General features: G+C 36.4%; 1 protein-coding gene across 3 annotated transcripts in view; it reads left to right on the forward strand.

Annotated features, from left to right (window-relative positions):
• LOC132101274 (contactin-5) overlaps nucleotides 1–23,701 on the forward strand; it is a 205,368-nt gene that overhangs the window by 127,149 nt on the left and 54,518 nt on the right. For all 3 annotated transcript variants that reach the window (XM_059506093.1, XM_059506094.1, XM_059506095.1), the window contains 3 exons: nucleotides 1,574–1,710; nucleotides 2,220–2,349; nucleotides 8,668–8,812. In XM_059506093.1, coding sequence (XP_059362076.1) covers nucleotides 1,574–1,710; nucleotides 2,220–2,349; nucleotides 8,668–8,812 — 412 coding nt within the window. The remainder of the gene's footprint in view (nucleotides 1–1,573; nucleotides 1,711–2,219; nucleotides 2,350–8,667; nucleotides 8,813–23,701) is intronic.

The following is a 23,701-nucleotide window of genomic DNA, read 5'->3' on the forward strand; positions in this document are numbered from 1 at the left end:
TTTAGGTATTGGGTAGGATTAAAGGTCCTTGTACTCTAAGTCCAAAATTGTTGCATTCATTTTGTAGTTTTTATTTTTGTTTGTTTGTTTTTTCATATTTTCCTATCAAACTGCATGCTACCTACATATGTTAAAATGCAGAACATCAAACCTGATCCGATTTTTATTTTAGTTTTTTTTTTTTATGATGGATGGAAGTTTCGGGGTGCCTTTTGTAAATATAATTGATAGAACGTGAGGTCGTATTTATTTTTCAATGTGCGAAAATTTGTAATGTGTTATGGCCTTAAGGATGTAGATTATGGTCATGCAGAATGTGTGCTTTATAAATTCAAATATATTAGTAATATTCTACGTAATAGCCAATATGCTAGTAAAATGCATGCTAATAAGCAACTAGTTAATAGTAAGTATTGGTCCCTATACTATTAAATGTTACCAAATTTTTAAGTCTGATTGCTTTAAAGATTAATAATATGTCTCCTTAACAAGCCTCTAAAAATGTGACTGTTCATTTTGTTCACATGAAATTCAAAGACTTTCCTGTGCATGCTGGGTACTAAAGGTCCACTGCTTTAAGAACTTCTTTGCTCATCATTCTTAATGAAATCACTCCCCACTGATTCCCTCATTCATATTCATTCTACAAAAGGACAATGCGACACATGCTACCTACAAACTGCAGCTGTGCTTCATGTTAACAAAGTTTTACAGTCATCGTTTATAGTCAAAGTTTTTTATAGAGCAATATATTTTATCAGCTGGAGAGCATTTTATATTGTGATTATCTGTATTGGTTTCTATCAGATGAAGAACTGTTTTTCATAGGCAAAGTGCTTCAAATAAAAAAAAATGTACAGGGTGATGCTCAGAAAAGGCTACTTTTTAATGAGAATGGTGTGCAGAGGGGTAGCAGGTACAATGCCATGAAAATGATGCAATTGGTCTATATGCCAAAAATCAGTTAAGCTTATTGTACATCCAATATACTGATGCTCATCCGATACTGAATAGTGAATACTCACCAAAACAAACATTCTTACATAGTGCTGTGGTAATCGTGTTAATGAAAATTGATTTGACACACAATTAACACTGCTGCCAACCTAAGTAACACTCTATATCGTCCATGCAGAAAATAGCAATAATTTTTTTTTTTTTTTGTAAGATAGATAAATACATTTGTAAATATGTAGTCTTTTTACCTAAAAATTTCATTTTTAATTCAGTACATTACATGTACTGTAGATACTTTTTTATTTATGTATTTATTTATTTGCACAAATTTATGTAAATTCATTGCTTAGTGAAAATTGTAAATCCTACAGTTTATTTTACATTTTCAGTATGGTTATTTCTTGATTTTTTATTTATATTAAGTGTTTTATTTTTTTATTACAAAAAAAAAAGAACTAAAAGTAAAATACAGTTATTTTATTTTATTTATTTTTTTATTTTTATTTTTTATTTTTTTATTTCACCATGACAAGTACAAATCTGAAGGGGAAAAAATCCTTACAGTTAAGCCCTGATCTTGCATATGTTCCTTGTCTCCTCTGTGTTACTGGCACAGCTCTGCCGCAGTGGATCAGCATGATAAATGACACTCAACTGGACAGCGGAGAGCAGCTCCATTGGGAGTGTCGAGCCACAGGAAAACCCAGGCCCACATATCGTTGGCTGCGTAACGGAGAACCTCTCAACTCACAGGTACACGCACACACACAGCTCACTTATAGGAAAAATACATCTCTGAGATCTTTTTAATATTTCAAATGTTTCTCAATTGGGGACTTTTGTTTAAGGCCAGAAACATGTCTTATGCAAGCAAGCAAGCAACTCACAAATGCTTGGCCATCACAGTTTAAGCCTGTGGTACCATTTAACCTATTTACATATACTCTTGCAATTCATAGGTAGACGGTCCAACATGTATAAAAAAAAAAAAGAAAAGAAAATGGTCCTCTAAAAATCACTCAATCAGCCCTTTTAGAAAGCAGTATAAACAATCAGATTTGAGAACCAAACCTAACTGTTGTTTAATGCATAACATACCACTGAGTGGTAGTTTAATGACAGTTGTGATATCAGTTGTGACATATATAGGTCTTATACTGGAATCCTTCTGGTAGATGATGTGGAAATGACATTAAATATGCTTTGAGGAGCAGCCTGACAGGTACACATGTGGTTCTAAAGCAACTGTCGTCACCCCACAGAGCAGAGTGGAAATGGTGAATGGGGAGCTTATCATTCACAGACTACAGCAGGCTGATTCGGGAATGTACCAGTGCATCGCAGAGAACAAGTATGGAGCCATCTACTCCAGCGCAGAGCTCAAAATACTAGGTAACTGATTTATAGCTATTTCCAGCATCCAGCATAACATATAGTAAAAAAAAGTCTCGTTTTTATCTAGACATTTTTAGATATTTTTACTTGTTTCCTAATCATGAAAAGTGGCACACATACACACACATGGCTAAAGCAGTTAAACAAAAAGCAATATATATATATATATATATATATATATATATATATATATATATTCGATTCCTCGGGAACACATGATAAGTAAAAATTGATAGCCTGAATGCACTGTAAGTCGCTTTGGATAAATGGGTGTCTGCTAAATGCATAATTATATATATATATTAGTGGTGGGCCATTATCGGCGTTAACATGCTGCATTAACGTGAGACTCTTATCGGGCGAAAAAAAAAATATCGCCGTTAATCTATTCTCAAAGTTGGGTTGGGAGCTGGGTCTATACTAGGCGAGCTATGATGACTTTCACCTTGATATTGTAGCGCGAATGTACACCTAGCTGAATCTGTAGGGGTGAGAACGAGTCTTTAAACCTGTGTGTATGCCTACTGAGAAATTACCACATCAAACGTGACGTGCTAACATGGATGCAGCTAAGATGCCACCGGGTTTGCTTCAGGGAATTTATTGTTTATTTTTTTATTATTTAAGAAGCTTCCCAGTGGAAACCTCGACAAGACGAAGGCCTGATTCACACATACTCTGTTTGCAGTGCGTATGCAGTCCGTATGTGGTGCAAAAGCAGCACGGACTCATTGTGCTTTCACACAGGACGCGTTTGCAGTCCGCTACTCGGTACGTGAACGATCGCTGCACTGCTGCAGACGCACCGCTCCTGGAACGCACTGACAGACTGCAACCGCGTGAATGCTGGAATCCGTTAACATGGGTGCGTAAAAAAAATACGCAACGCATACGCACTGCAGACAGATTATGTGTGAAACAGGCGTAAGGTTGTTTGCACCATGTGCAATGTGGAATTCGTTTACAGCTTTCTCAAGCAGTTTGTGATGCATTTTGGAAACAGGAGATGAGCCCCTGGTCTGATGCACCACCTGTCTTGAGAAACCCGTTCTCAAAGACTTAACGTTACTTTTAGTCATTATTTTATTTTGGGTAGAACACATATTCTGGATGCCTTCGGCAGAATTCAAATGAGCCATTTTAATCTAGATTAATCTAGATTTAATTCCAAGATTACAGTGAGATTGATCTAGATTAAAAAAATGTATCTATGCTCACCACTAATATATATATATATATATATATATATATATATATATATATATATATATATATATATATATATATATATATATATATATATATATAAGAGCATTACGTCTGGTGAAAAAATATTGAAACAGCCATTTTAACCCCACAGGTAAAGCATGTGTCTCTCTTTCTTTCTGTATTTGTTAAGCAGGTCACCTATTGACAGGCAGCTTTCTGTCACACACAAAGAAATAATCCTGAAGCCCGAAGCAGTCATTGCAGGATGGCAGCAAAGACAAAACAGGGCCAAATAGCAAAAAAAAATTGTCTGTCTTTGAACTTTTAGGGAAAAGTCTACTGGCAGCACATTTAAGGAAGAAAGAAACTTTAGTGATATTGAGTTAGGTGTCCACAAGGATTGGCTTAAGCGAAGACTACACAGACAGAGCTGTCACAAACAGTATGACAGACAAAATGAAAAGAGAGAAAGAGAAAGGGTTTGAGGAGAAAAAAAAGTTATTTTGGATCGGATTAAGCTTGTTTTGTCTCAGTGTAATCAAAAAAATAAAAAAGAAATACATTTTAGAGTCGTTTATGAAAGTGCCAGTGCTCTCAGTCTCTTGATGCCAAGGACGAGACAAAAGAGAGATGCAAACTGGGATTGCGTGTTTACTCGAGACACCCTCATTTTCTCTCTGTCAGCTTTGATTGTCCCACATATTCCAAGATGCATGTGGTCGTCTTTTCATCACTTTACTGGGGGTCATTTTCATTTACATTCCTCATTATGAGCTTTTGTTTGTCCACAGAACTCTGATCATTCTAAGACAAGATGAACACAAACGATTCTTTCTTTTGACAGCATTCATGTTCACTTCATTGTTGAAGCCTAATGACTCAATGTAGCAGAAAAAAAAGAATAAATATCAAAAAGAAAATGTAAGAAATTTTAAGGAAAAAAAATGAAGATACCTTAATTTATTTGTAATATATTGTAGTATTGTAGTATATATATATATATAGTTTTAAAATAAGTCTCATGCTCACCAGTGTTGCATTTATTAGATCAAAAATACTGCAAAGACAGTTATATTGTGAAATATTCTTACAATTTAAGATACTGGCTTTCTGTTTGAATATTTCTATTTTAATATATTTTAAATTGTCATTTATTTCTGTGTTGGCAAAGCTGAATTTTCAGAAGCCATTATTCAGTGTCATATGATCATTCAGAAATCATTCTAATATGCTGATTTGGTGCTCAGTTACATTTATAAATGTAACTATTTATCCTAATAATTTGAAATGTAATATAAATGTAATAAAAATAGTTTACCAATTTGACATTTATTGTAATTTTATTGCATAAAAATTATAAAATACATAAATAAATACACACAAAAAACAAGGGTGCAATATAATATCAATAGAGATATTCATACTGTATATTGTCACAGATGTATCTCTGGTCTTATTGTCACACAGGCACAATTGCTGAAAGAATATGAACAATATTAAATGCTATTTTCATAACATATAATTTTCGAGAGACTGTGACTCACTAGATATTCCCCCTCACTGGTCCATTTCCCTCCTAGTTCCAAAGTGATTGTTTAGTTCTCTGGAGTGACAGTCAGAAGAGGTGTGTTTTTTGTTTTTGGGTCGTATTTGTGAGTAATCCTCCAGTTACTCAGCGCCTATGGGGAGAGCTGTCATCCGTGACTTAGACTATTCTATGTTATAAAGCAAGCACATATTGCAGTGACATATTACACAGCTAACAGCAGCCTTCATTTAGATGAGCCATAGCTGCAGGCCGACTTGAGTGCCAGCAAATCCGCATGTGTGCCACAGCCATGCTGCTCATGCCCTGGAGGCCAGTGAAGTGGGCTGCCCAGAGTGAACTAGCAGTGGGTCACCGAGTACGAAAGACCTCTTAGTATTCACAGTGAAAGACGCATGTCAAAACTCCCACTTAAAATCATGCACTAAGTCTTCCGTAAATGCTGTATGCTGCACTCAAAGTAGGCACACACATATTTTTTACCACAAAGACGCGCATACCCCCCACCACTCCAGGCTTAAAAAAGTCATTCTTTGGTCCCGACTCTCTCAGCATGTTACGGGGGTGGTGGATTGCAGGGCCCTTTGGCAATTGCAGAGATTAAAATGTCATCTTTTCTAATGTCACCTGTAAAAAACATGGTGCAACCTTTGACTAAACACTCCTGACGAGGCCTGTCAGCATGTAGCTACAGGCCCCAGAAGGCTACAGCAGCTCTGCAGACATCATCACTTTTAGCCCATATGTGTTTAGCTCTCCTCACTAGAATACCATCACACAATGTCCTCCCCAGCCACTGGAGTACATGTCCTTGAAAAGCTCAGGCCTTTAATGCAGTCCCTTTAAAAATGAACATAAGTATACAGAATTGAGCATCTCTTCGACTGGGCATGGAATAATGTATTTTGGTAACACTCTAGTTTAGGAAATACTGTTTACTATTAACCATCGGCTTATTAGCATGCTTAATACCAGCATATTGTCTGTAAATTGGTACTTAGAAAGCATATAATAATGCATTTTTCTGCATGACCATAGTCTAGATCCCTTAATCTACCCCATACCTAAACAAAACTACAACAACAACTACCCAAGCAGTAATTAGGAGTTTTTTAGCAATGTTACTTAGGCACTTTCCCATTGAGAATGGGTAACAAATTTCTATCTGGATATTTTAGATTGGTCGTGGGCCCCGTGTCACACCTGGTTGCCCGTTGATGGCAACATTGCTCAAAATGTTGCTCATTGTATTATCAGCCTAAGTTAATGGTAAATATGTGTTCTTTAATCTAAAGTGTTACCTGTATTTTTTTCCCTGTAAGCCAAAACTCGCAAACGAGTTAGCATTTTAGCACTACCTGTTATATCGTTCAAAGTCGATGAGTTTTTCTAATGTTTTTTGTCATTCCAATCACAAGTGGAAAACAATAAATAAGGGGTCTGAAACGTTTTAAAGGGTTAGTTTACTCAAAAATGAAAATTCTGTAATTAATTACTGACCCTCATGTCGTTCCAAACCCGTAAGGCCTTCATTCATCTTCCGAACACAGATTATGTTATTTTTTAGGAAATCTGAGAACTCGCTGATCCTCCATAGACAGCAAGGATATAACCACGACCAAGGCACAGAAACATAGCAAGGACATCAGTAAAATAGTCCATGTGACATCAGGGGTTCAACTGTGAGCCTATTAAAAAAAAATGGAGTGTTCCTTTAATGCCAGGTGTAAACAGCGCTAAAGGGACTATGTAGGTTGTCAGGAACAATAAACGTCATTCAATTTTCATAATGCACAAAACATGCCAAAAAAAAAAACATAAACCATTCTTGGTTACAGAGTGTAATTCAGTAACAAAGGGGAAAATCATGTTGATTGTTTTTTTTTGTTGTTGTTTTTTTTTTTTTTTTCAGAGGAAACCAGGGTGAGGCTTACTTCTGCGTTGGCCTACAACAATACATAATCACTGCACCACTCTATAAGACATTGTGTAACACTTGTGTAATGTGACATATTTCAGAAAGAAGCAGCTCATTAAGAAGAAAATGACCAAAAGTAAAAGTCATTTTGTCTTCTGAGAAGCAAGTAAACATCTCACATAACTTATAAAAGTAAGTTCTTAATGGAAATAAAAAGTAGGAACTTTAAACAAAATAAAAACATAACCTTGTTCAAAAATTTACAGTACATCCCTCTTGCTCTTACGTCTTCTCCAGCATCAGTCAGTGTTTCACTCTTTCTGATAGTCCTTCAGTTGTCTTCAGTTTGAAAAGACAAATCTCTAAACTATACAGTCACTGTTGCAAAGTGGTCATATGTGCAGAAGATTCTGGAAAACTCTCACAAAACACAAAACAGTCATGGATCATCCAGTGTTTGCAATTAATAATATGGAACAGTATTTTCATATTTTCTCTAATGTTCGGACAACACTCCAAATTATGATATTTCCGACCTCACTCTTCCCAGATCTTTTTTCTTCCCATGTACACAATATTTTTTTTTTATACTTAATTTTACACTTGTTTTTTATAACTTTTGATGCCCCCTTGTAAGTTTGCTTCAGCCCCCTACTTGGTCCCCGTCCCCTGCTTAACAATCACTGCAATAACATCAGCACTAACCTGCATTTGATTTTCTGACTTAGCAATTGTATTCTACTCATCTGATGCATCAGCTTGCCGAGAAACTCCCTGCGGACAGATTAGACATTTAACAGTAATTATCTTCAAATGCGCTTGTCGAGGGCTGAATTATTTTTTATCGTTTAGCCTGGGAATGTTTTACTTCTGGTAGACCGTCACACATAACAATGAAACTACTAATTATGAACCCATCATTCAGAATGACAGCAATGCCATCATAACAATCATTCCAGAAACCTTTATCTCCCTTTAGAGTCCCACAAATCCCCTGTCTCTGAAAACAGACCTTTTATTTTATTTAAAAAAAAAAAAAAATATATATATATATACATATATATATCCTCATTTATTCATTTCCTACTGCTCTTGTGGGATCAGTGGTTCTACGAGTTGTACAGAGAGGCAAGATAAATGGTCACATGTGAATATTTATAAAAGTATGCACATATCATTAGTTGAACAGTGCCAGCTTAATTACAGTACATTGTTGAACCAGTGTGTGAATTATGCATTGCATATAACAAATTAGATTTTTATTTACTGTGTAAACATTTTTTACATTTGCTCTGGTCCCTTAAATAATTTAAAATATTCACTTCATCTCATTTTAAATCATTATGAGTTTCTTCTACTGTGGAACACAAAAGACAAAATCATCTATTTTGTACTGTATGTAATAAAAAGCAGTCTCTGTGTTGCAACTGACCAATTAAAATCAAGCATTCCGGCTGTTCACCCAAAATTAAAATTGTCATCATTTACTTATCCTCAAGTTGCTCCAGACCTGTATGACTTCCTTTCATCTGATGATATGATCACTGATACTCAGTCCTACGACTAGAATTGATGGCACAGTTTTCATTTTTGATTTAACAGATACTTTAGGGTGAAACTATGTGTTTGTTTTTATAAACAGCGTCAGCTCCTGCGTTCAGCACCAACCCCGTCCGGCTCATTGCGACCGTTGGAAAAGACGTGTCTCTGGAGTGCCGTCCACGTGCGTCGCCTAAACCCAGAATCTCATGGAGGAAAAATGATAGGAAAGTCCAGCCCAGCCGAAGGTGAGTCTAAATCCCTGAAGTGTGGTTAGCTCTGTGACTGTACACGTTTTGCATGAAGGGGTGATAATTATCAGGATTCAGGATGAAGCAGTGGCAGTCCACTCCTAAGGGTCCATGTTTTTAATTGATTCCAATTAAATATGCCCATAAAAACGCATGAATTTACATGAATCTGTGTGCACAGGGGCTTTAATCAATGTTCTTGTCCACTGATTACCAGTCTCACGCTGGGTTCAGCTCTGCTGAGATGCGATGTGATGACAGGTTTGTTTGCACTCACAGAGCTATTAGGCTAGTTTGCTGTGCAGGGTTGCATTGTGACTGATGTCATGTTGATTTCTTATTTATTAGTTTCTCTGTTATTAGTGTGTGTGTGTGTGTGTGTGTGTGTGTGTGTGTGTGTGTGTGTGTGTGTGTGTGTGTGTGCTCAGTAGATTCATTAAATTTATTAAAAGTGTCAAATTTAAAAGATTTTACATTAAAATAAATAAATAAATAAACAAATATTTCAAATAAATGTTTTTAACTTTTCATAAAAAGTTGGGGGGGGGGGGGGTGTCAGAATCAGAATCAAGTGTTCCATAGAGCTACATAATAAGTGTGAGTAATTAAGTTAAAAGTACATTATTGGCACAATATATATATATATATATATATATATATATATATATATATATATATATATATATATATATATATATATATTATTATTATTATTTTTTTTTTTTTCATAGTTTTTAATTTGTATTTTGTTTTTTTGTTGTTGTTTTTTTCTCTTTGTAAAGTCACTGAAACTCATACTGCTTATTACATTTATTTAGGAGATTTCAGTCTTTTGTTCTTATTACAGTCTAAGATTTTGTGGAAAGGATGACATTTTAAAATGGTCACATTAGAATAGAATGCAGGGTTCAATGTAACCCATTTGAGTCAGTTAATGTATGACATTCTGCTTTATTCATCTATTAATGTCTTGTACATGTAACCTAATTAGAATTCAAATATAGTTTGTTTGAGCCATAATACTGTAGAGCCTGTTGGCTGGTAGCTCATCAGCTGTAGACGTTCATTTATGCATAATCTTAAATCAGCATGAGGAAAATGAACGCTAGCCCATGTACGAGCTATAGATGCAGAAGACGTGCCACTCATCATGAGTGACAGATCTGAAATTATCGGCCCCCGTTGAGAGCTGTAGGCTACAAGTCTGTGAAAGGACTGCTATTTAATAACTGAGAGTCTTCACCACAGACATGTCTAGACACAAGGACCTATTCATCTGAAAGAATTTATATTATTCATATTATTCCCATGGTGTCAGTGGTTGTGTTGTGATGCTTTACAAAACAAGCTAAATGGGAAACTTGGACAATTTTGTAAATGCAGCAGGAAACAAACACTGAGTAAATTGTTGTATTCGTATTGGCCATATTACCAAATGATGTAATCACAGTTTGATTGAACCCATAGTCTTCAGTGTAACAAAGAAATAAAAGAGTCCTTCCTTTTAAAGGTTGATAAACCTATATATTTTACAAGCTTATCTACCCCAAAAAATAACATTATGTCATCATTTGCTCACCCTAACCTTGTTCCAAAGCTATAAGACTTGTTGTGGAACACAAAATAAGATACTTTGAGAAATGTCCCCGCTGTACAATAAATAGTCAAGAGTTGTTTGGACCCAATTGACCTTTATTGTATTGGCAAGAATGGCTGAAACAAAAACAAAAAAAGCTAATTATGACAGAATATTATTTTTGTGTGAACTATTCCTACGAATTACATTATGCATAATATGGTTGGTTACATTTTTATAATTTTGAATTTGTGTTCTATATTCTCTTCTGTCCATGACATTATCAGAACAGACCTGCGACTTAGCAGTATAAAAATACTGATAGACTATCTCTCTTTACACATTTTTGAGTGTCGTCATCCTTAGAATTCACACCTTGCTTGCCTCTGAATACCATGTGCCACATGCACCGACTGTGAGCTAATTTACTCCTGCCAAGACTGTGATGAAACCTGAAACACTTATGCAGCATGCATTTCTGAAAAGGTTTTTAGTACTTTAACATAGTCCTATTACACTGTCCCCAGGTTCTCTTTTCCAAAGGATGTGCATGACCAAAGTCAATGCTGGCATTTGCATTGCATAATATTTTGCTAATTTGTAACCTTTACATGATCACCTTTTTTCATAATAAGATGCAAATTCACAAAGGATTTTAACTCTATAAAGCCTACTGCATCATATTTGAGATGAAAATTTCTAAGGCCTCTAAATGATCAAAATGTTGCTGGAAAAAAAAGCTGTTGTCCACAATCTTCTACATGCCTTCTGTTTACTTACTGAACGTTTATATATATATATATATAAACTAACAAGTTTATATATATATATATAAACTTGTTTATATATATAAACAAGCTTGAACTAACAATAAACATCCCAAAGTGCCAGTTTTGTCGATTATCCTCATAAGAGCAATCTTAAATGATTTATATAAAGTCTAAAATGAACAAAAAGAGTTGTGAGAGAATGAGGCGAGATCCATAGACATTATATAAACGGTGAGATCCGCGTGTCTGTCTGCTCTTAAAGGGACAGCTGCCAATAAAGCTTCCTGTCAGTAAAGTTAAAGAACAAAGGGAACAGAGAAAATGACTCGCAGCTCTTGACTAAATAGTAGCTTTAATAAGGATTAACTATTTAATTTATAATTTATGCAGTGCAGACTGCATATAACTTTGATAACTTTATTAAATTTCTGTATATTTCCTAACTGTTAAGACAGGAAGGGCAGGAGTAAACATGACATTTATTATGGGTTTATGTTAGCATTGTTTTAAGTTTACTTAAATTAAAAACTGTTATATTTTTGAAGCCTAATAATAAATGTAAAAAAAAATAAAAAAAAATCAGTAGCTGTATTAATATCAGTAATACTGGCCTTCATTCATAAAAAAGATGCCATTTAAACAAGTATTTAAAATATACTGTCTTTATGTTGTTTCTACATTAATTTGATTAACTGTGAAATTATTACATTAAAAAATATATTAAAAACGTACAAAAACATTTCTTTTTTTATTGCGATTAATTGCGATTAATCACAGGAAAAAATGTGTGATTAATCTAGTTAAAGTTTTTAATCGATTGACAGCACTAATATATATATATATATATATATATATATATATATATATATATATTATATACAGTACAGACCAAAAGTTTGGACACACCTTATTTTCATGACTATGAAAATTGTAGATTCACACTGAAGGCATCAAAACAATGAATTAACACATGTGGAATTATTAGGGGTGTAACGATACGCGTATTCGTATTGAACCGTTCGGTACGAGGCTTTCAGTTTGGTACGCGGTACGCATTATGGACCGAACGGATCGTTGGAATAATTAATTGTATTTGGAAAATAAAAAAAATTGTGAAATATAATGATAGTCGTTCAACAAGGTAGCCCAATAACCCAAACAACGTAACAGGCAACGCCCCTGACACCCCCGAGGAAGAAAAAAACACCAACTTATATGTTTATGTTAGGCTACTCAGTCAGGCACTCGCTCACTCAGTAATACACGCTGAAGGCTCGTTGCAAAATGGCCAATGCATTTAACAGACCAGAAATAGAAGATCCTCCAATAACCAACTGGTCTGGTGTTTGGGGGCACTTTGGATTCCCTGTAAGCTATAATGGTGATGGCAAGAGAGTGGTGGATAAAAAAACAATGATATGTCGCATCTGGGGTACACCAGCGGGAATACAAAAAAAAAAAAAAAACACCAGCGGGAATACTTGAAACATGTCAACTCATTTACGCCGACATCACCTTAGTGTGTCAGTATCTGGGAAAAGACGAAAAAAAGGAGAAACATACACGCAACAAACTATCCCCGCAGCATTTAAACAGACTGTGGCGAGTGGGGCGGGGCCGAGGGACGTGGGAACACGAGTGAGGCCGGCAGTGATTGGGCAAATCAGTGGCACCTGCGGCCCACCGCCGGTCTCGAGTCCCACGTAGGAGATGGAAGGATATAAAACTGGAGCGACGACAGTGAAGGACGAGAGAGGACCAGGCCTGGGCGTTATTTTAGGTTTTGGTTTCATTTTGTGCGTACCAGTCGTCCGTGAGGGGCTGGTGCGCTGTTTTGTGTTTGTTTTGTAATTAAAGTTTCATTTTGATTGTCCGCCGGTTCCCGCCTCCTTCTTCCCGATGACTAGGAAGTCTTTTATCATTACACAGACATTTCCAACGGATTCAAACAGGGCAAAAGACATCACCACGGCGATTGGTAGGCTACATTTATGTTATAGCCGCGGATATGAGACCTTACTATTTACCATTCATTCGATCATCACCATTATAGCTTACAGGGAATCCAAAGTGCACCCAAACACCAGACCTGTTGGTTATTGGAGGATCTTCTATTTCTGGTCTGTTAAACGCATTAGCCATTTTGCAACGAGCCTTCAGCGCATACTGAGTGAGCGAGCGCCTTACTCTGTAGTGGAAAACGTAGGTTTTAAGAACATGCTTAATGTAATTGAGCCCCGTTACAATATTCCTTCACGAGCCCATTTCAGACAGACCGTAATTCCTGCTTTGTTCCAAAAAACATAAGCCCTATAGAGAACCAACACACTCAATATAAAGAGTTATAGAGATCCATATAAAAAGTTACATCTTTGTATTTGTTCATAACTACTACAATGATATAACATTTTCATTTTTTTTATAAGGAGCTGTTTTTGTTTTATACAGTATGCTGCTAAGAAAACACCATAGAAGATGGGTAAAGAATAGCTCCATCATTGTTCAATGTAAAACAAAAAACATACTTTGTTAGTTTTAATAAATAAAACATTTTTTTAAAATCAAGGAAATTTATCTGCCAATTTTTCTTTTTGCTGTATCTAAAACGTACCGAACCGTACTAAACCGAACCGTGACACCAGTCTATCGTATCGAACCGAACCATGAATTTTGTGAACAGTTACACCCCTAGGAATTATATATGGAATTATATACATAACAAAAAAGTTTGAAACAACTGAAAACATGTCATATTCTAGGTTCTTCAAAGTAGCCACATTTTGCTTTGATTACTGCTTTGCACACTCTTGGCATTCCCTTGATGAGCTTCGAGAGGTAGTCACCTGAAATGGTCTTCCAACAGTCAAGGAGTTCCCCGAGAGATGCTTAGCACTTGTTGGCCCTTTTGCCTTCTGTCTGCGGTCCAGCTCACCCCTAAACCATCTCGATTGGGTTCAGGTCCGGTGAATGTGGAGGCCAGGTCATCTGGCGCAGCACCCCATCACTCTCCTTCTTGGTCAAATAGCCCTTGATGCCTTCAGTGTGACTCTACAATTTTCATACTCATGAAAATACCAATACCAATACGAAAGTACCAATAATCCTTTCAGCAGTCCGAACCGTTCTCTGTAGTCTTCTGATGTCTGATTTTGTTGCTGAACCAAACCAGACAGTTATTGATGTGCACAGTACAGACTCATTGACGGCTTAGTAGAACTTTTTCAGCCGCTCCTGTGGCAGGTTAAATTTCCTCATCTGTCGAAGGAAGTACAACCTTTGTTGGGCCTTTTTCACAATGGAGTCAATGTGATTGTCCCACTTCAGGTCCTGAGAGATGGTGGTTCCCAGGAATCTAAATTACTCCACTGCAGCCACAGTGCTGTTCATGATGGTGAGTGGGGGGAGTGCAGGGGGGTTTCTTCTGAAGGCCACGATCATCTCCACTGTTTTGAGCGTGTTCAGCTCCAGGTTGTTAAGACTGCACCAGACAGCCAGCTGCTCAACCTCTTGTCTGTAAGCAGACTAGTCACTGTCCTGGATGAGGCCGATGACTGTAGTGTCATCTGCAAACTTCAGGAGCTTGACAGAAGGGTCTTTACACCGTTTGGTCTAGAGGGCTGTTTGCATGATGGTGTTGAAAATCAAACTAAAGTCCACAAACAGGATCCTCACATAAGTCCCCGTTTTGTCCAGATGTTGCAGTATGAAGTGCAATCCCATGTTTATTGCATCCTCCACGGACCACGGACATCATCCACGGGTTTGCTCGGTAAGCAAACTGCAGGGGGTCCAGTAATGGTCCACTGATGTAGTCGTTAAGTCCTGTTATTTTGGGTTTCTTTGGAACGAGGATGATGGCAGAGTGCTTGAAGCAGGAAGGAACTTTACACAACTCCAGAGATCTGTTAAAATTTGTGAAAAGATGAGGGCCAGCTGGTCAGCACAGGTTTTCAGACAGGCTGGTGTAACGCCATCTGGGCCTAGTGCTTTTCTTCTTTTGTTCTTCCTGAAGACCTGGCGCATATCATCTTCACAGATTTGAAGAGCAGGAGGTGTGGAGAGGGGGATTGCAGGAGGTGTTAACGGTTGTGTAGAGAGATGGTCAGAATGGGTGTTGGGGGTTTCAAATCTACAATAAAATTAATTCAGGTTGTTAGCAAGTCATTGATTAGCCTCAGTGCAGGGGATGGTATCTTGTAGTTAGTGATGGCTCTCAGTCCTCTCCAAACTGAAGTTGAGTCGTTTGAAGTAAACTGGTCTTCCAACTTTTTAGCGTATGTCTTTTTAGCCACTCTAATCTCTTTGTTCAGAGTGTTCCTGGCCTGATTTTACAAGACTCTGTCCCCATTTCTGTAGGCATCCTCTTTGGCCTGACGAAGATGTCTGAGTTTTGCTCTAAACCATGGATTATCATTGTTGAATATTAAATAATGTCCTGGTAGGAATGCATATATCCTCACAAAAAATAATATAGGATGTCACGGTCTCTGTGAGTTCATCCAGATCGGTGGTAGCAGCTTCAAAAACACTCCAATCAGTGAGGTCAAAACAAGCTTGTAAATCCTGCTCTGTTTCACTGGTCCATCTCTTCACAGTCCTTACTAGAAGTTTAGTAGATTTAAGTTTTGGATTGTAGGTTGGTATAAGATGAACCAGAGAGTGATCAGACAGCCCCAAAGCTGCTCGTGGAACAGAGTGATATGTATCATTTATTGTGGTGTAACAGTGATCCAATATATTACTGTCTCTGGTGGGACATGTGATGTCTGTATTTTGGCAGTTCATGGGAGAGATTTGCTTTATTAAAGTCCCCGAGAATGATTAATACAGAGTCCGGGTGTTGTTGTTCTTTCTCTGTGATCTGATCAGCGAGTTCCTGTAAAGCTGAGCTCATGTGCGCTTGTGGAAGAATGTAAACACTCACCAGAACGAACGAGTGAATATCCCCTGGAGATTAGAACGGCTTGCAGTTGACAAACAGCACTTCTAGATCTGAACTGCACATCTTCTTTAACACAGATCTATAAACTTGAAATTGATTATGTATTTTTTAAGTGTAATTTAGTATATTTATATTTAAACTGTGCTCTTTTGATTAGTTACTATTGCACTGAATTACTGAGTAGTGGATGTGTGAAACACAATTTAGTTTTTATGTACACCATGAAAATGACAAATCAAGGAATCAAATCAAGGTCTGACAAGGTCAGGGCAACACCTTTTTTTCTGCTGTTAAATCCTTACTGATTTCTATAAAGTAAACATTAGAATGATATTTCAAGATGGACACTTGCCAAACTAAAGCAGCTTAGATTTATTTGTGTATCCGTATATCATGTTATATGAAAAAAAGTAAATGTTTATATGTTTATCTTTGAATCGTCATTCTATTGTGTTGCATTATTATGATTTAAATTTCATCTTGATAAGACATATTACTAGTAGATGTAAAGTGACGACTAATATTCATATACATTTGTAAGTGCTATACTGTGCTATACAAGCAAGCATTTACCAATATGTAAAGCACTTTTTCTATACTCTTAACACAGCAACACATCTACATCACAAAATTAGCTAACTAGAGTAGTTCTTTTTCTGACCAAAACCACATTTTGTTAAATAAATACAAACTCTACATTTCAAATGCTGAATACCTTTTATTCTATATATACTATCTCTATCAAAACACAGCAACCCAAAATTGAGTCATTTGGGCAAAAACACTGGCACTGGAATTCTATCCAATAGGAACATACAGTAAAGTCAATCATAGAGCATAGACTGTCACAATGATGACAATTAATGGCATTACAAAAACTGTATTACTTGTCATGTCTCAGTTTGACCTGTATAGATCATACAATATGAGATCCATTAAAAATATAATAGTAATAATAATAATTCAGTCAGCTAGTTAATTTTTGTGTGTGTGAATGTGTAGATTTATTTTAGATAGAATGTGTACAGCATAGTGAAGGAGTCATTATAGTAGGACGTTTTGGAATGTAAAAGAAAAGTGACAGAATATTGGCAAAATAGAATTGATGCTAGTGATAATAAAATAAATAAATGATAAAAAATAAATAAATCCTTCTCCCTTGTCAAAAAGTCAGAAAGAGCTTTATTACCATGTAATGTGTGTTTTTTTTGTGTGTTTGTTTTTTTACACACAATAAATTTGACTTGGTGACAGGAGCTTCCATTTCAGAAGAAAGTATGGACAAAACTACATGTTTTCTATGTATAAATGTGTTATCTATAATTGACAATGTATTTTTATGAATGTTTTAATTGTTCAGGCTAAATATAGCCTGCAGGAAGAAACAGCTGTTGTGCCTGGCTGTTCTTGTGGTCGGTGCTCTCTAGCACAGACCAGAAGGCAACAGTTGGAAGAGAGAGTGGGCTGGGTGTGTTGGGTCCAAAAGCAGTTTTTTTTAGCCCTTTTCCCCACTCTGAAAGTGTAAAGATCTTGGAGGTTGTTGGGCAGGGGGCACCAATAATCCTCTCAGCAGTCCTGACTGTCAGCTGTAGTCTCTTGATGTCTTATTTGGTAGCTCAACCAAATCAGAAGGTCCTGGTCCAACTACTCTACCTGGTCCAACCAGCCAGTCCTCTTCCTCATACAACTATTCCTCTCCCTCGTGCAATTCTCCATCCTCTAGACATTTTCTTTTCTTTCTGCTTCTCTGTGTTGTTCTGTATTGTTTTGCACAAAACCAATCCAGAGAGTGTCTTTTTTTATTGTGCATGGCCATGTAATGGAAATACTTGAAATTATTCATTAAGATTGGAATCAGCTATTTCTCAATGATCACTAATTAAAATAATTCTTATCGGCTCTTTTAAGCTGCTTTTGTGGGAGAAGTAGAAGTTTTACACTATATTTAAAGCTTGGAACATTAGGTCTGCATTTCTGTCATGCTGTTTAAGCAATTTCGCAATGGGTTAACTTTTGTGAATTGAAAACTTAAAGGTGCCATAGAATGCATTGATACAATATTTTCAATTATTCTCTGATGTGCCCAGAATGTGTATGCAAAGTTTTATCTCAAAATACCACGCAGATATTTTTTTTTATAGATTCTTGAAATTGCCACTTTTAGGGTATGAGCCAAAACACTCTGTTTATGTGTTGGTCCCCTTTAAATGAAAATGAGCTTTTGCCTGCCTGCCTTCCAGCGTTGCTAAGTCTGTGGTTTGCCGCTGGTTGCTTTTCATGTCCGCGGGAGGGTTTTGTTGTAAAAACCTGGCAACCTTTCTCCCTGCTCAGAAGAGTGCTGAGATCCAACAGTTCATGCTCGCGGGCATACCAGTGTTACAATGTTCTGACCTCACACATTCCTTTCAAATGCAATTTTTAACTACCACATTCCTTTTCACAATCATTCTGACTCCACATGAAGGCAGCATTAGTGAAAACAGGCAGAGACAATGGTAGCTTTAGCAACATTAGCCTTACAGAGAGCCAAGAAGTTATTTTCGAAAACAAACTATGACACATGATGCTTACTTTGTCTAAAGTCTGGACATTTGCACAAAGCAATCTTTGCACAACTCCAGCGCTGCACTGATCCGCGTTTGTGAGGCAGTCAAGTCCGGTGTAAAATGTAAGCATAAGTAAAAAACTTTTCCGTTTTTTTTCCTTTAAACATGAAATTTAACCACTGTGTCTTCAGCGGTCTATGGAGACTCCTATGTTCGGTGGTGCATCCCAACACACAACACTTTTAATCAGGGGTGGATCTACCGGGGTGGCTAACGCATTCTCATCCCAAGGTGTCATATACTGACCCTTTTGACATTTCGTCAACATCCTACGCATATGGCACCCTCTAGCGTCAATATGAGACACAGATTATGGGTTAGGGTTAGGGTTAGGGTTAGACCGCTAGGAGGCGCCTTCTAGCCCATATTTGTCTGCGTCTAATATTGACGCTAGAGGGTGCCATGTGCGTAGGATGTCGACGAAATGTCAAAAGGGTCAGTATATGACGCCTTGGGATGAGAACGGTCTGGGGTGGCATAGGGTGGCAAATGCAACTCTAAAAGAAAGCCTTACGCAGGGGTGGAAAATTATGGCCAATTTGAAAATTTACGAGCGCGAATCTCCAATGTCCGACTGCAGTGAATGCAGCCAGCACGAGAGGACGCCAGAGCGGCAAGAGACTGGTTTGTTCGGAAAACTTTCTCCAGGAGACACAGGAAGAAAGAGGTAAAATGATTATATATCTATCAAGAAATGAAGCTATAATGAAAGCACAGACTTTGAGATGATAAATAACTAACGTTACAGTGGTGTACAGTATATGATACGTAACCCACTTTTTAAAAGTGTAAGGATACATAACTTTGTTTTGTGTCAGAACTTTCACACTTTCATTCATAAATTCACCCCGTCTGTGTTTGAAAAGCGACAGGATTGAATCGCGGAATTCAGTCACAAATGAAACTTGCTGTATAAAGCAGAATGGCATGGAATTAGGCCATTTTTGAATGAATAAATCAAAAGTAGGGCTGTACATTTAAATTAGATCTCGATGTGGACTAGTGTCTGTGAAAATTCTAGGTCTTGTTCTACACGTCTCTGGGAATGAGCGCTCAATGTGTGCTCTACTACACACACACAAACTGATGCACGCGTGGTGTTTCCAGCTTTTCACTATATTGACACATGATGTACATTTACACATGTGCACACCAGCACGCTATGAGAGGATTTCACCATTTCATTTGATAAAACTATCGTCATTCATTCGTATCGTATACACAGACTGACAGAAACGGCAATGTCTTTACGGCAACCTGTCAAAATAAAATTTGGGTATAAGTTGAAGAAATTCAAACAGAAATATAGTACTATTGCACAGTAGAGTATGCTATACTTCAAGTAGGCCTAATAGCTAATAATAATAGGCCTAATAGTTTATTAAAAAAACAAAGAAACTCTTGTCTACAACCCACCAAAATAAAAGTTCAGTCTAACTCAAAGAAATTATGTAAGAAATTGCACAGTAAAATATACTTAAAAAAGATATACTAAAACGTTACTTTAAAGGAATATCACACAAGTTTTCATAGATGTTTTAATTTAAACTTGGCCAAAACAATAACACCATATTTAAAAAAAAAAAAAAAAACTATTTCTAAAAGTACATTTGTATTTGTGCCTATAATGTTTATTTATTTATTATTATTGTCAGCTAATAAAACCTATGCTTCAGGGACCATATTCATATTACATCTGAGGCTAAATGTAGCTCTTGACTAGTTGAGTTAGATGGTGATTAACACTTAACAGTAGAAAATCAATTGAGTCTCCCCAGCTGTAAATGTCAAGTCTCGTGTTTCTTATAATAAATTGACATGTTGATAACACTTAACCTTTTATAATGCTCTTAATTACATGGGGTATGGTCACTTATTCCTTATATGAACTGTTTCAAATGCAAGACATTGATTGCATGAGATTAAGTTTGTAAATGGCAGCCTGTGCCCTTTTGTAGTGTGTACATATACTATTTATCATCAAACTGTGATAACTGTGACTAAATTCAGTATATACACGTCTGCCATCTGTTGCCACCCCTCAAAAATTCCTGCCCCCTTCTCGCCACCCCATCAATATTTTTCTAGATCCGCCCCTGCTTTTAATGGCTCTTCGGCGCTGACATATCTCCAGCAGCTACAGCAAGAGAACAGTTATGGAGGACCGCAGCTTCTCATTCAGGGCTGTATTTATGCTAATAGGGCAGAGAGTGTCACAAATGGGCGGGACTTTCACCGACTATGTTGTCATAATCTGGGAGTGCTTGTGTTTTTTTTTTTGGAATTATAAAACAATGAGCGAGTGGATTTTTACCATTATAGGCTGGTTGTTTTCACACACTACAGCCACACAATTGTGTTCAAACACCTTATGAAAGTTATTTTTGCATTCTGTGGCACCTTTAAGCATTTTAGAAACGAGTTAATTGATTTATATTGTGTGAAAACATGAATCGGTATGGTCACAACAGACAGATGCCATGCTAATTGTATGCACATTGCATATTTTTGCTCTGAGCGGTTTGACTCTCTCTCTCTCTCTCTCTCTCTCTCTCTCTCTCTATCGCTATCTCTCTCTCTCTCTCGCTCTCTCTCTCTCTCTCTCTCTCTCTCTCATTTCATATTCTCTTATATCATACTATTTGAGACATAATTGGTGGATGCATCACAAATGGTATTTAACAAACCTTTATTTAAAACCTCTAATTAGATTTTTGAAATTAATTTATTAAAAATAAATTAAATTATTAAAATAAAATAAATATAAATGTAAAAAGTATTTTCTGACAATTACTTCATATGTCAGGCTTTACAGGGGCAAGCACTTTTATTGCCTTTTATTAAGCAAATTATTAATTCTGGGGTAAATTCAAGGTCACCAAGACCTAATTTTGTCCTTCTACAAGTTAGCAGGCATTTGACAACAGTGAAACACTAATATACGCCCTCACTTCATAATAAAAATGATGCCCTACACACATAAAAATAAATTTAAACACACCTTAACGAACAGGTTCTGGAGACCTCGAGTCCCCAATTCACCACATATTTATCACAGGCCGTGCTCGGTTGCAAGTGGACTCTGCAAAATTATTTACAGTCTTTTCTGCTGACAGTGGTACTGTTGCAAAGCAGGCAATTTATTCTGAGAAATAACCACTGGGATTTGCGCTCTTTTCAAATTGTCCTGCAAAATTGCTCCGCCAGCCCAACAGCCCCAGACCAGTCATAAGACACAACCGCATGCGCGTACTGGCCTCAGCTCAGACCACAGAGCGACACTAAAAATGTCCACATGCAGCACAAAGCCGGCTCTCACCTTGACACCCCTCCTCAGTTCCTGCTGCTTATCAAGCTGTAGTTCCATTCTCTATCAAATCAATAATTCACAAGTAATGGTGTAACCAGCATTCAGATGCTATTTGCCCTTGCAGCAGCCACAGGCCACAGTAAAAGATACAGTTGAGTCAGAACAAAGTGTTCTTGAGGTCAGCCGCATGGTTTGTCAGACGGCGTGTATGTGAAATTGTTCATAAAGTGGTGAAGATCACATTTGAAATGATGTTGTCTGCTGTGAGATAGATGTTTGTTTGTACACAGTGAATACTGATAGATGGGAGAAGTGAACAGCCCAAGAAGGCTCTGTTCTTCAGGTAACAAGGTGATAAATGGACTTTGAGCTAGCATGATCTGATATATTGTGTGGCATTTTGTCTGAATCGTGCTATTTATTGTATTTTCTTTTTCGTGACATGACTCAAGTCAAGGACGTTTTACAGAGAGGCTGTGTAAAGTATATCTGATTATTGGGTCACTGACATTGTTTAGTTTTTATCTAAATCATTTGATTTATTCAGAAATACATATTTAAAAATCAATGAATAAATATATTCATATATAGTTTATATACTTCTTGTTAGATAAAAATGTATTTTGATTGAAAAAAAATGTAGGAAAAGCTAAATTAAAAGGATGATCCTCTAAAAAAAAATTATTTGCTTGGCAAAATTATGTTTTAGAAAAAAAATAATTTACTAAGGGGGTTTTGTTATTTATTTATTTATTTATTTATATATTTTTTTAAATAATGGAAATACTTTTAACCGAATCAATGTCATGTAGTGCAATCAATGTGAATAAACATGCATGATAATGATGATGATGATGATAATAATACATTTAGAAAAACCCTTAATGACATTTATGAATTAATCATTCACATTATTCATATATATAATATCTTAAAATATATTTGTAAAATAATTATGATACTTATTTAAGATATAAGGGAGATATTTTACTTATACTACATGACATAAAATAAAATAAAAATTACAAACACATTTTTACCAGATTAGGGCTCTTTGGCTAATAAAAATAGCAAAACCCTTTGTTTTGTTTTGTTTTGCTTTGCTTTTAATGTGTCCTGAATAAAACCCTTTTTATAAGGTTAAATAAAGAGGCATGCTTTGAAAATGTTACATAGAATATTAATGCCAAACCTTTTTATATTATACTATATTATATTATATTATATCATATCATATCATATCATATCATATCATATCATATCATATCATATTATATTATATTATATTATATTATATTATATTATGCATGTCTTATAACTAGACATGTGCCGGTATTCGGTAATGCGATATATCACAGTAATGAATATGCATGGTATTGTTATCGTGGGCACTTCTTAATACCATGAATAACTATACATTACAAATTATTCAGAATTTGGGATGCATTTTAAGAATACTTTTCCCATCAACTGGTGCACAACACTGCTGTATGCTGCTTGAAAGCATTTATGCTCTGATGTAAGCAGGCATGAGAAGCACATGGAGGAACACGTGAGATAAGCGCTGAATGAAAGCACATTCACTCTCTGACAGCAGATGGCGCTAAACTGTAGAAAATGCAGCCATTATCCCGGAAACCCCATGATATTTTAATAGATTTAAATAGCCATAAAAATATTCA

Source organism: Carassius carassius, chromosome 23, assembly GCF_963082965.1.
Source record: "Carassius carassius chromosome 23, fCarCar2.1, whole genome shotgun sequence".
In the NCBI taxonomy this organism is placed as follows: Eukaryota; Metazoa; Chordata; class Actinopteri; order Cypriniformes; family Cyprinidae; genus Carassius; species Carassius carassius.